At 35.3% G+C, this 14,023-nt stretch overlaps 1 protein-coding gene across 3 annotated transcripts in view; it reads right to left on the minus strand.

Moving 5' to 3' along the window:
• ANO3 (anoctamin 3) overlaps positions 1-14,023 on the minus strand; it is a 209,198-nt gene that overhangs the window by 80,262 nt on the left and 114,913 nt on the right. For all 3 annotated transcript variants that reach the window (XM_074842233.1, XM_074842232.1, XM_074842234.1), the window contains exons 2-3: positions 11,962-12,174; positions 10,942-11,013 (exon numbers count right to left, since the gene is read on the minus strand). In XM_074842233.1, coding sequence (XP_074698334.1) covers positions 10,942-11,013; positions 11,962-12,174 — 285 coding nt within the window. The remainder of the gene's footprint in view (positions 1-10,941; positions 11,014-11,961; positions 12,175-14,023) is intronic.

Below are 14,023 nucleotides of genomic sequence, written 5' to 3' on the forward strand. Positions count from 1 at the left end.
TCCTTGCACATGCTTCATTAAAAAATAATGACAATACTTACCATAGATACCCAGCAGAAGTAAAATGAGGGATAATTCTGTACAACATTGAACTATGTAAGTTTTAATGAATGTTGAAAATGGTTAGTCTTGAAAAAATATTTTAAAGATTAAAAAGATGGAATAATTATTCCCACACAACCATATCTTGGACAAATTGGAAATAGAAACATACTCAGACAAAAAAGTTACCCACAAATCCCGAGCCAAGTTCTCATCTCAGCTTTCACATCAACATGGGAAAAGTCAGGGGAACTGGGAGCAGCGTTTAGCCCAGTAATTCTAAACCCTAAATAGAAGCCAAGAAACAAGTCATGGTTGCTGTGGGAACCACAATCTTGAATTTCCTGAATTTTATATTCATAAGAGATCATCTGCAACAACAAAGTATTTTTCATCAAGTTGTTCAGTTAAATTCTCCACAGTAAGTACTACAGAAAAAAAAACAAACCCACAATTATCTCATGTAGCCTAAACATTTCTGAGATGGAATATTAAACTGGAACATTTACCAAGACATGTTTTTTCTGCAATTTAACTGCTTACGTAATGATTACACAAAATGAGCCCTCAGTAATTTCTGATATTGATATTAACCTCAGTAAATCTGTGAAGGGATTTCTTCATGTACTAAATAACCTGTTTTAATTGTCAGAGCACCAAATTGAAGAGATTTGGTTTATTTTAAACGATGTTTCAACCTAAGATACACGTTACTCTCTGGTCATCAAAAATGAATGTAGTAAAAGGACTGTGAAGAAGGTTTCAAGTAGTAGGTATACAAAGTAGGAAACAGGATACTTAAACATCTTTGACTCATACCCAGATGTGACGAGCTCTTAACTTTATTAAAGCATGTAATAGAAGCCAGTAAAATGAAGGGACAGGCCTATGAAACCTAAACTCTTGCATCTAGATAGGCCATTTAAGCTGAAAGAAAGACTACTTATATTAAAAAGTTTATTTTTATGAAGGAAGTTTTAGAGGATTAGACATTCTGAGTACACCTAATACTCCAAAAAAACCCTTTGGAAAAGTACATAATGTTTTATTTAAACAATATAAAGTTATGAAATAACTTTTCCCTTAGTGTGCAACATACTTTTACCTGATAAATACTTTTAGGTTTTCAAGGACATAGCTTTTAAGTTGTAGCATGTATTTTCTGTAAAAAAAAAATACCTTCCATTTAGAGATACCTGCTATCTTGTCTGAAATGTAGTCAAAAAGTTTTAGCGACAAAACCCCCATAAAAAAAATTTAGAATTTAAAAGGTACACTTATACAAAATTTTACAGTATTTGCTATTGTACCTTTCAGCAGTTGATGAATTACTTTATGAACCTCAAGCACTGTCTCACAAAGTAATGGTGTCAATACAGTAAAAAAGGGAGAAATTAAGACTAAAACATAGCATTTGAACATTGCACTTGAATAAACATTTGTTACACCTGTCTGAAAAAAACCATCAGACTGAAACACATAGCATACAATCCATATTTTAAAAGTACATTCCAAAGTGTGCATTTTTCTTAACTTTCACATAGTTTTAGAGACATTAATGTCAACACCTGAAGTATGCTTTGTAGATACTCTGAATCCATCAGTAGTCCCATTTACGTCTTCTGCAGCAATATTAAAACAAAATCTTTAATATCAGTAATTATACTCAAAGAAAAAGTTAAATGAATTGCATCATATTTCTATACCAGAACTGGTTAGAAAGAACAATTTCACCATGTGTGTGTTTTGGGAGGCTCATTTTGTTTCTTAAGTTGAACTTTTTGTAAATTTCTTTTGATTAGTTTTAAAATTTTTGAAGATTAGAGAATGAAGTATGTTGGGTATAGAAAAAGATCTTGAGAGAAGATAACAGAAATGAAACTTTGCCACTAATGGCATTGACTATATATTTGTATTTCTCTTTGACCAGGTGCTCTTTCTGTAGTAAGGTATCCACCACTTCTATTAAAAAAGAAAGTTTCTCTTCTGTAATTCTACCATCCACCAAGCCAAAATTACATTCCCTTAAAGATAAACTTACACAACCTAAATTGAGCTTAATTGCTCCTAGTGTCACCAGTGCATACAACAATACACAATAATTTAACTCTTTAAGTCTTTCACGAACAACTGCAGTTTATAAACTTTCATGACATTTTTACATCATGTTTGCCCATAAAGTAACACTATTTTCTGCCATCTTTTCCTCCACAATCTCTATTATTTAAGTTTGCATTTTAACTGCTATTTGGGATTGCCACAAGCCAAACCAAGATAGAATTCCTGCATGTCATGGATAGAGTCGTATTGCCCAAGGGTATTGTTAATGTAATATACCCCAAAAGCAATGGTATGGACTAACAGTCTTTCTATTTGACTTGCATTATAAGTATCCATCTTTAAATTCAAACATGGAGTCTTTATTTGGCTACAGCTGCACAAGACGTCATGAGAAATGCTTGGCTGCCACAAGCTCTTTCCCTCTGTGCTGTGGGAAAGCTACTGTTTACTTCATTTTTTACTTCCCATCATGCCTTCCCTGGCCTATGACAACTCACTTGGTTGTTATTGTTGAGGACAACTGCCAGCTGTCCCTGCTCTTGTAGTTCTTGGATGGGCTCTAATGCCAACCATCACAACTAGCCTGCCTGACTTTGGGAGGGGGAGGGTGTAGGCAAGAAGCCATAAGAAAAAAAAACAACAAATCCACTTCATATTGCTCTAGATATCAGGCTTTTACACCAATTAAGAGAAAGATGGCTTCTGCAGTTAAGAAATGCCATCCCACCTGTGCTTTGCTGGGCACATCTGAAAGACATGAGCCAAGAGTGTCCCATTTGTAAACACCAGTGGACTTCCAAGTGCTCATAATTTTTTTATGAAACATTTTTAGTTTTTACTTTTCTTCTTTTCAGAGCTAAAAGAAGTTGATCAGATTCTCAGCTGTGTAAGTCTAATCACTAAAATACTGCTCTACTATGGTCAACAATCAATGTTTATATGTTGAAATATATCAGTTGAGTAGATGTGTATTTAGCTTTTAATTAACCTACAATGCAGTAAGGTACTAGAGTGAATAGTAATTTCCAGAAATGTCTAAAAAAACCTTTGGTCAATGTAAAAACATGGCAAAGTTGGCAAGCAGTGTAATAATTGTTTATGAAGCATTTTTCCATTTCTCCTTTACTGCAAGATCAAATAAAAAACCCAAAACAAACCAAACCAAGCCATAAAATAATTTCTGCCCTGTTGGGGAGACTCGTGGCTAAAAACAGCTCTCCTACATTAAAGTAGGAGATCTAGAGTGCCCACCAAAGCCACTCTATCAGTCCCCACCTCAACTGGACAGGGGAGAGAAAATATAACGAAAGGAAAATTCATGTGCTATTATGACTTCAAGTCAGAAAAGGAAGGTTTCTGTATTAAACTGTTTAGCTTTCCCTAATACTGCAAAAATAAGATAGAAATAAAAATGCTGAATTTTAAATAAAGATGAAGATATTAAATCAGAGGAAAGGGTGAGTGACAGCTTCTAAATCTAGAGGCAGAGACCAAATTGTATTTCAATGAAGTCCATGGAAATTTCAGTACTCAATTCAGTAAGTCAAGGACTTCTATAATCAGGTACATATTTAAAGCAGATGCACCCATATAACTGTTAGTATACCAGAACATCTAAGTGATATGTACTGTCACCTTGGATACACAGTCAAGTGTATAAAGTGATTTAAAAAAGATTCAAGCTTTAATCAAGCAGATAACAGATATCTTCATCCTAGTAGTTTGTTTGTTTTGCTATGTTGTAATACTGAGGCATGATAACTTCAGTCTTCATACATCACAAAAACCTATCGACACTTCCTGAAATATAGTTTTGCTATGCTTGATGCATGACAGTAAAATTTGCCCCTAGGGCACTTATAGGATAAAATGTTGGAGAGACCTTCATTTCTGGGAGTCTTTTACCTAACAATGAAGCAGCATTTAGTTTAGAAATTGATTTGTAGGTCTACACTTGTTCTGGTTTCAGCTGGAATAGAGTTAAATTTTCTTAGTAGCTAGAGTATTGCCATGCTTTGGACTGCCTCTTCATTTTTGGGTTGCCTTAACTGCTTGGCTACCTTTCTTTCTATCATATTTTTCTGCAGGGCTAAGAATGCATTTAGTTTTATGACAGAGGATAAAAAGCACCTGTCCCAGTTTTTCTGTAACATGCAATCCACCAATATATTTGAGATAACTGTAGTATAGGATAGCAAATGTTTTTCAACTGAAATATGGCATAGTTATGGAAAGGATAAATAATATAAAAATTATTCCTAAATAGTTTCAGAAACTTTGAATGATGACTTGACTCAATCCTTTAAGCCTTTATACAAGCAAAGCTTTAGTAAGAATGAGATTATTGGTCAAGAAATTAATCCCCTTTTGTCCTAATTTCAGTCCTAGAAACAACAAATAACCTGGAGAAGACTATTACTAGACACCTGGATAAGTGGAATTGTGATGGATTTAGGTCTTCTTATTTTATTCTGCTGTGTACCTGGAATACTGTATTATATATGTAACATAGAAGATTTTTCAGCTACCTGTGTATGTGTATTTAGATATTGAAAACTACCATAACAGACAAGCACAGGCTTTTCTTAATGTACAATTTCTTATGAGCTTTCAGCCAGTGGTAGCCATTACACAGAATATTTCTCATTTTTAACAAGGGAGTCAGGCAGGCATTTTTGCTGTTTGGTGGAGATAAGATTGTGGACAGAATTGGTACAGGCAGATTAAATGCCTACAGTACTTCAATATTTTGAACCTCGATATTAAGTCCAAAGACTAATCCTTCTTATGTTTCAGCAAGAACTATGCTCATAACAGATCACACAGCTTCTTCATGCTTGCTGCCACCTCTCCAGGAACGAACCAGCTCTAGTATGGGAGCTGGACAAATCCCTCACACACCACATACAGGAAAAACTGTCCTAATGCAGCTTTCCCACCATCTCACAACACAGTCAGAATAGATGTGATAGCCCTTACCTATGCAGGCATTACTTAAGGACCACAAACTTCTGAAAAAGTTATTCTAAAAGTCACAATGGAAACATCATGTTTCTGTTGAAGCAGAAGTTGGACCTGGTTTTCTTGAGTCATATCCTCCATGATATTTCACTCCCTCCTTTCTTGTAAACATTTTATGTATTGCACAGGTTATTCTGTCCATTTTGGTTTATCATAACATCACTTAAACAAAAATCACATACAAGAACTTCTATAATAGAGCACTAAAAGAACTTTTTATCATGCAGTTATTGCAATACTTTGTTGGATTGTTAATTTGGTTCAGGTCTTCATTTCTCAGTTCGCTACACTGCACCATGGCACATCAATAAAGGAGTTTCTTATATATAAGCTTTGTAGTAGTTGAATTCAGGATACATTCAGAACACAAGGTAACCATTACGGCAAAATTATGAATTCCATCATTCATGATCAAGTCCCTATCTAGGAAGGATTTCATGTCATGCTAAGGAAGATGAGTTACTATGCATAGATCCCTCATAATTAACCTAATTCAGAAAAAAAACAGAATTGAAAAAATAATATATTAATTAGGGTTGTTTTATTTGCTACTCGGTTTTATTTGCCAAATAACTTAAAATTAGATACTCATTACATCTAAACCCTGAATGCCAATTTCTATTGTTTATATTATTCATTACTCATTTTTTACATATTATTTGAAATGAAGTATTTCAGCCTAACATTGGAGGGCTGATCCTCTGATGATCCTCTACCATTTCTGAACGTAGGATCTGCAGAAAAGATACTTATATGCTTATTTGTGTTCAAATGACCAAACTGGATTTTTAAGTTAAGAAGCAGACTATCAGATTCACAAGTCTTTCTCCTAGTCCCAATATGGCCTAACTCCTGAAAATCTTGACACCTTAGCTGTGTATGCCATAAACTGGATTTTTAAAGGCATGAATCTGTATTGTAATAAGAAATCCCTTTTGTAAATCTGGTTTACAATGTTTTACAAAAAAATAGTCAAACCTGGCAACATTAATGACAGTAATTTTAACAACTGAAAGGGACCTAGCAAATGGAAAAACATCAGTCCAAATACTGCCGCTGTCCTTCTATTCCTTTTGCTAAACCCAAAGGACAATTTGAGAAAAGATCAGACCATTCAGTGGAATATTATTTACTGGTTTTGTGAGCCTTTGCACCTTACACGATTATTTTTTCCACCAGTACCATGCATTAGAAGAGAGCATTTATCTCAGTTATGGCAAGGAAAAAGTTATTCCTCTTAAAGAAAGGGAGTTATTACTGAAATAAAGTAAAACAAATTCTCCCGCAAATCATGTAAAGTCCTTTGATCTTAACTCAAGAGTACTTAATTTTCAGTTCAACAATAACGAACTGTTAAATTCTCTTAAAACTTAGTCAACTGTTTTCTAAAACACACTGAAAACTCAAAAAACTATGTAGTAACCACCTCCTATAATTTTAACAGAGATTACTGAAGAGGATTTTTCTGTTGTTTGTGGTGATGGAATTCTAGTGCAAATGGCCTTCGTTAAAATTGTTTACAGTCAGATTTCTTTTAGAAAAGATAGCCGAATTTGTGATCATTCAAAGACAATGTAATTTCCCTTTATGTATATGATAGTCTTTAAGGAAAAAGAAAAGCATTATTTTTAAAATTTACTGTTTCTTTATACATGCATGTGCACAGATATACTGCCACACCAGTGGAGCAGCTCCTGGATTAACTCACTCATTAGTTTACCTTAATGTGTCTGCAAATCTGTTATGTTTTCAGAACCTAAAAAAAAGTTCTAGAGGAAACCAGATTTTTATTAATGTGACTTTCTGTATGTAGTTACTATGTAGCTACTAGAGAACTAACTATGCCCCACTTACTTTTTCCAGCTCCAACTAGAGCCACAAGCTATTATCGGTAGCTGCAGTAAATCCAGAAATACAGTAATTGAAGTTAAAGCTATGTAATTTAAATCCAGCTGGCACAATCAAAGTAATTACTGAGCATGTCTTTCAGAAGAAAAACAAAGCACAGTAAAAACAGAATGGAATATAAATATACACTACATTTTTTTTTAAGCAAGTATCCACAGACAGAAGACTTTGAAAAAAAAGTATGATGTTGAGAGAATGATTGTCAAATGTCTGAGTGTCATTGGTGTGACTTTCAAATGTATTAAAAAAGGATGACACTGGAATTATATTGTTACAGCAATGAGTTCAGACTTCAATGTCCAGAGTCTTGTATAACACAAATTTACATGTATCTACAAACACAACACATATATTTTCTTGATAAGATCTTGACACCCAATTCTAAAAAAAGTATGGAAGAGATTTTTCCTGTTTAGTAAATCTACACCTTTTCAGTATTTGTGACTATCGTATCAACATGAGAGAGCAGTCCAGCTAAGTCCTGTATCACAGGTATACTGCTCTTCTTACCTAAAATACCACACTGAGGTTTAGCCTGACCATCTCTGCCATCTCACATAAGCATCTCTCCTGTGTCTGGCATCAAAGATTATATACCTACCCAGTAAATACTTCTATTGCCTTTATAAAAGTTGGTCTGAAGTCTTCACATTTCAAAATAAAACAAAAACCTTAGGCATCTTTGAGGAAAAAATTCAAGTATTACCTCAAGACTGCCTGTAACTCAATGTTACGAAGTTGGAGTTTCCTGTACAATTCAGTAACTGGAAGCTCAGTCTCCCAGTTCCCTGATACACAGCTTCAGCAGCAGGGTACCAGTTACTCTGTGGTGATCTCTGCTATTGTGAGAAACCCTACCCTCTTCTAACCTTGCGAAAACATTTCTGAAGAAGTCTTGACAAATTGGTATGTTCTTATCAAAAAGCTTATACAGAAAATTCCCCCGTGTGTGTGGTTATAGGATTTGACTAGCTACTTGCAGCTAAAGGAGTTGACAAAAATCAGTGTGTCTTGTTGTTGAGAATAAATTCACTGTAATCAGTTTTTCACTAGCTGCATTATATTAGTTGGCAGACATATTGGTCTCTTGGAGAAGTTCTTAGGCAAAAAGTCATTTTCTGAACAGACAAAAAGCAGGAATCTCACTCATTTGATGAGTAGAGATCCTAGAAGAGGCTGCAGTGGAGATGAAGGGATTAATGTTCTTTGATGAACTGGGAGCTCTGATCTTAGTTTTATCTTTTGTGAACTCAAGTCACAAGTGACAAAGGTCACTTAAACCAGAACTTTATACTCTTCTGTAATGCAGACATATAGGAAAAGAATATGCTTCTTCAAGGAATCAAAAGAATAACATGATTTTGCTCTGGACTAACACCAAATTCTACAACCATGATTTGAAAAATGCAGTGTCCAGATCCAAGCAATAGGTAATTTCCACCTAGGTAAGATCTGAAGGGCCTGATCATAACCTTCACTGGGCGGGAATTTCCACGAAGCTCTGGCTAAGCGCTGAGCATTCCAGTGCATCTGAAACCTCATCGCTCACGTTACATGTTACCGAAGCTCAGTGCCTATTACTCTGCTTGAATTTACTGATTCCTCTAAAAACACTACTTGCCACCCAAACCTGACAGATGAAAAAGAATGTAAATCCATCATGTCCTTGATCCTGTTTGTCTGTGTTAGCAGTAACAAAGGTGTAATACATTATCTTCTTAGTTTACAAATCTACCAACGTCACTAACTACAGATCTATGGCCTCATCTATAGTCTACTGAAATAAAAAGAGAACCTGTTCCACTGAAGTCTTTTATCTGATGCCTGTTAATCCTCTTCTCACAAGAAGATAGTTTGTCTACGGACACAATTCTGGAAGAGGAGAAAGGCATTTGGCCTATTTTATGTACAGTTCCATGATGCCGCCTAATTAAAAATTCACCACATTCACTTAATTCAGCATTCTTTCATGTTCTCAAGAGAGCAGTTTGAATAGGTTCACTAAGAAGATGATACCCATTAATCAGGCTATTTTGCAACCTCCATCAAAGTGGCAGAATACCGACTAAAGCATGCAGCAGTGCTGCATCGTTTTAATCTATTTGGTGATTAGAAGTCAAGCGGCAGTATTCCTTCCCCCCCCCCCCTTCCCCCCCTCCCCCACCCAGATTCAGGATAAAACAAAAAATTTTCATCTTGGAGACAAATTCTTACCCACATAAAGATGATACTCAGGTGCAAATGAACTGTATTTTGAAGGCTTACAGAAAGGACTTTTTTTTAAATGCACCTTTAATTGTCCCTGATTTCACTTCATGAACCTCACTGATAATGCTGATTTTTATTTAACTACTGACTTCAGGCATTTATTTATAAATACTGCCACATTTCTTGCTTGTAGCTGAACATCCTAACCAATAACACTTCTGTAAATACAGAATAACTTCACAGATTTCATTGATCTAATTTTGGATCAACTCAATTAACATGGGCAAATTAATGAATCAAGTTAGCAAAGGGCTACCATTTAAATAATTTTTCTCTCTCTTCAAAGAGCATAGCTGTAGTCAGAAGAGGAGAAACATCCACACCAAAGTGTAATACAATTTTGAGCTGAGGAGACTCAATCTATCTTTTCCTCAGTCACTGAGCCCTACATGGTTCTTTTCAGGTTAAAAAGAGGTGATATGGATGAAAAACAGCACATCACTTACTGTGATGAAGAATTACTGCTGCCATACATAAATATGGAGTAATATCAGCATGTGTATGCGTTAGTAAAAAATAGAACAGGGTATAAAAAAAAATTGAAGCAGATTATAACTGAAATAATCTACTACCTGTGCTTGCCTACCCAAAGAAACCAATTACACTAAAAGAGTGCAGTAGCTTCAACTGGAACCTTACCGACACACATGATGTTCTTACACAACCTTCATTTCAATTTTTGTTCTGTGTCATGATTTTGGAACATTTTGATTTTGTTTTCGAGAAACTAATAATTTCATTCACATTTCCAGTAGCTACCTCTTTAGGAGACCTTGAAGAGCCTCTTATATATTTTGGGCATCAAGAAAAAATCAATGCTAAATCATGTGAGAGGTTAGCAGAAATAGCTTTCTGAAAGCAGATCTCTTCCCTTCAGCATGAAGATACAATTTCTAGTTTGATGCTACACTGACTGTGAGCAAAAAGATGTTTCACTGTACTTGTGCAAGGTGCAGCGCTATCTGTGTGTGCTTCAGATGGGTAATACACAGCCAGGGAATTTCAAAATTAATTAATTTGAAACTTGCAAATTACTACTCGTGTGTGTATATACAGACTCATTTGCAGATGCAAGGATGGGATTATTCTAAAAAGAACTCCTTTCCTACTTTCTTTGACTTAACTGAAGTATCAAAATGGCATTAATGGAGGTACAAATATGCCCCAACTATAGCTATATTTTTGCGTTACTTCCCCCCCAGATTGTAACACTTTTTATACATGAATATCTGAAGAAAATATGTGAATACCTAAAGCAAAATCAAGCAGCATAACTGCAGCTGTGACAATACTGAATAACATGACTATACAGGAATAACAACTACTGAATAATAGTAACTATTTCAAAGGAATTTCAAATACATGTTTCCAAGTGATTGTATTATGAAAGATTGTTATGGGAAAAGGTTACACTGAATATATGAAAAAAATAAATTTCTGTCTTCAGTCCTTTTTTACTGTTTAGAAGGTGAGAAAGTATCAGGAAATTTATGACAGCACATATTTCTTTAGTCGCATTCAGTCTCCTCTTTCGAAGAACCTGGCAGTTCAGGGTAAGTATGGCCTTTCCACACTTAAATACTACAACTGTAATTGAAGAATCATTAATTTTTTATTAGTCCAGTTCAGACACAAACTTACCTAAAAATGGATCACTGTATTCTGTATTAGACAGCTTAAGCAAGTTGTTTTCCAATGTCTCCATCACTTTAGCTGGAATAAATGCAATATTCGTATCAGCATTCACATGCATTTTGTAAGCAAAAGATACGCTTTTTAAAGCTGTCAGTGACTCAAACAAAAAAGTCTAGGCTGCAATTTTGATAAGCACTTTTCATTGGTGGAAGAAAAACCCCAAGATCACTTTAATCAAAACTTTCACTCTATTCTTGAGGGAAGTTTAACTTGGTGAAATAATTTACTGGAGTGCCTATCAACATTAAGGAAGGACTTGTGAAAATTTAGTAGCAGAAGCCAGCAAAGTTAATTTATTCTATAAAGGTTCACACACAGTTGGCAATCGTGTATGGCAATTGTTGGCAACAGGTGACACACAGAGTGACTGGGATCGCCAACTATAGTAGTCTCTCTCTTAAGACATGTTTATCTGTTAAAATAGAAATCAGAAGTAGTTCCTTTTTCCAACACAAGCTAAAAATCGTTGGGATTTTCTCCCTTTTCTCTCATTCTCTCCATACCACTCTTCCCTGATTCTGCTAGTCATGAATGAATGCATCTGCTTCTACATGTTCTTACTTAAAGACATTTCTTGCCAAAAGCCTAATATTTATTTTTCATCTCTCCTAGGACAGATTACAGGAACCTTTGATGCTCTTCTCCAGCATACAGGAGCACTTTCTTGTCTTAATCTTGTAATTCAGAAGAACAAAACAAAAAGTAATTTAAGCCTCACTTCAAACATTATAGTGATTCACTCAAGAACTTGGTACCATGATTCTTCTAGCTGTTTTGTGCAAAAACGTCTCTCCAACAAAACGTAGATATCTAAACAAATCAAAGCTTACCAGATGCCCGTATAATTTAATGAAAGATGCTAAAAAAATTATCTTTAAAGACACCACAGGACCTGAAATGATGTTCCCGTAGATCCCTTCCTTTCCCAGTGTTGGAAGCAGCTCCTGAAAGAGAAAAATGTCCTACCTCGTTCTGACACTACATCCACTGTAGCTGTGGATGTCCCTGCACTTAGAGGTTGAGGCCGGGGCTGTGGCTGCACACGATTTGGCTGCAGGAAGGATGAATGCTTGCTCAGACTCTGAGGATGTGTTTGGCTCTGGGCTAGGCATGGCATAGATCTTCTGGAGGGTTTTAATGGATGATCTTTCACTGTCTCACTCTTGCTTGTATTCATACCTGAAAAAGCCAAAATATAAAGAACATAAGCTCTGTCACATTACACAAAGACAGACAGCTAATTATGAAAACTCAAGGTGATTCATGGACTTAATCAGCAACTCTCCTACTAAATAAAAATGTTTAAATTATTTAAGGTCAAAGAAGAATACAGAGTTGGGAACAAAATCCAGTAATTCTTCACCTACACTTCCATCAACATGCCACAATTCAAATTCACAGAATTCTAAATCTGATGATCCTGGGGTACATATGTCATACAGCCATTCGGAAGCCAACAACAGCACCTAGTGTCATCCACATTAGGACTGCTAAACAAAATTTTAACTCAGTGTTAAAAATGAATAAAACCCCTCAAACAAACAAAACATGTTCACAAGCTTTCTAAAGGATTCATGAACACCTTCTCCTTTGAAATGCAGCTGTGAGTTCTAATGAATCCATTAGCTGTTTCTAGCTCTTCTTCTGGGACACATGCCAGTCTTGGGTTTTCCGGCTTTAGGTTCAGGTGCCTACATACAGACAGATGCATCAGTCAACTGTGTGCTATCAGTGAAAATGTATGAAAAAAATCAGATTGTTAATGAAATGAAAAATGTGATTTGGGGATCCCTGTTTTCAGTGCGTCATTTTAAAAATGATGCAAAATTCATTCCCCGTTCTGAGTTTCTCCCATCTTAACACTCCAACTCTGTGTTTCCAAAACGTATTTCAAAATTTTTTATAACCAGCATGGTCTCCATTGTATCTCCTTGTTGGTGACAGACCTAACTTAACGCATTATCTGCTTATATTGCCTGTCCACAAACAAGAGATTGGCTACATTTCCTAAACTTATGCTTACAGTATCAGGCATTAGGAACATTATCCGTTATTTGAAAGTACGGAACTTATTTTTAATGCTCTGAATCCTACAACAAAGTTTCCCTTCTTTTAACTGTGATTCTTGTTAACACTGAGTTGTAATAATGTAATACTAATTTCTAAAATTTCTACTTTTTCTAAAAATTCACGGGGAAACACTAAATAATCCAAGTGCATTTGTCTAGGAAAGTACAATTGATGATGTAATAGTGACAAGAAATAAGGGGAAAAAAGAATCTATTTTCTCCCTCTTTTACTTGAAAGGCTTTCTGCCAGGATGCAACTGCAGAGTCCACTCCTGCCCAGTCTGAAGCGTGCAGTCTCCAGTCTCAGTAGGGAATTGTTCATCAACACACACCAAATAACACATTATCATCAACTTTGTTGACATTATCACTCTTATCACTCAGTATTTAGAAATTGCTACAATATGCCATCAGAATAGTATTCTTTCCTTTTTACACCCAGCACTATCAAAGTGTACTCATTACTATTACCTGAATTACACTAAGCTACAAAAATATAGGCCAGAAACTATTTAATGGCACACAAATACACACACTCAATACTAGGTATTTCATAAAAGAACAGGAATATAAAATGAGAGCCCCACGTAAACCTGCAGACAGTCACCAATATTGAAAATGTTATTGCAAAATGAAGAAGTGATTCTATTATCTGTCCCTGCTTGATCAAAGGTTAATGAGAGGTAGTCTAGTATTAATTTTTCCCCATGTGAGTCAAGTTTCTTCCTTGGAAAACATCACATTCATCACTTTGCATACAAAACCACAATTATTTTGAGTATTCCCACTGTTCTCACATAGGCCTTCTAATGCAAAAACATAATAAGGCCATCAGCTACACAGGTCCTCAGTCCCCAATTCCAGTTAACAAATATTAATGCATCTAAGCTTGACCCTAAATAACTTCACATTTTACTAAGACTAAAATTAATATCCAAATCAGATTTTTCTGAGAAAAA

Source organism: Strix aluco, chromosome 16 (assembly GCF_031877795.1).
Source record: "Strix aluco isolate bStrAlu1 chromosome 16, bStrAlu1.hap1, whole genome shotgun sequence".
Classification (NCBI taxonomy): Eukaryota; Metazoa; Chordata; class Aves; order Strigiformes; family Strigidae; genus Strix; species Strix aluco.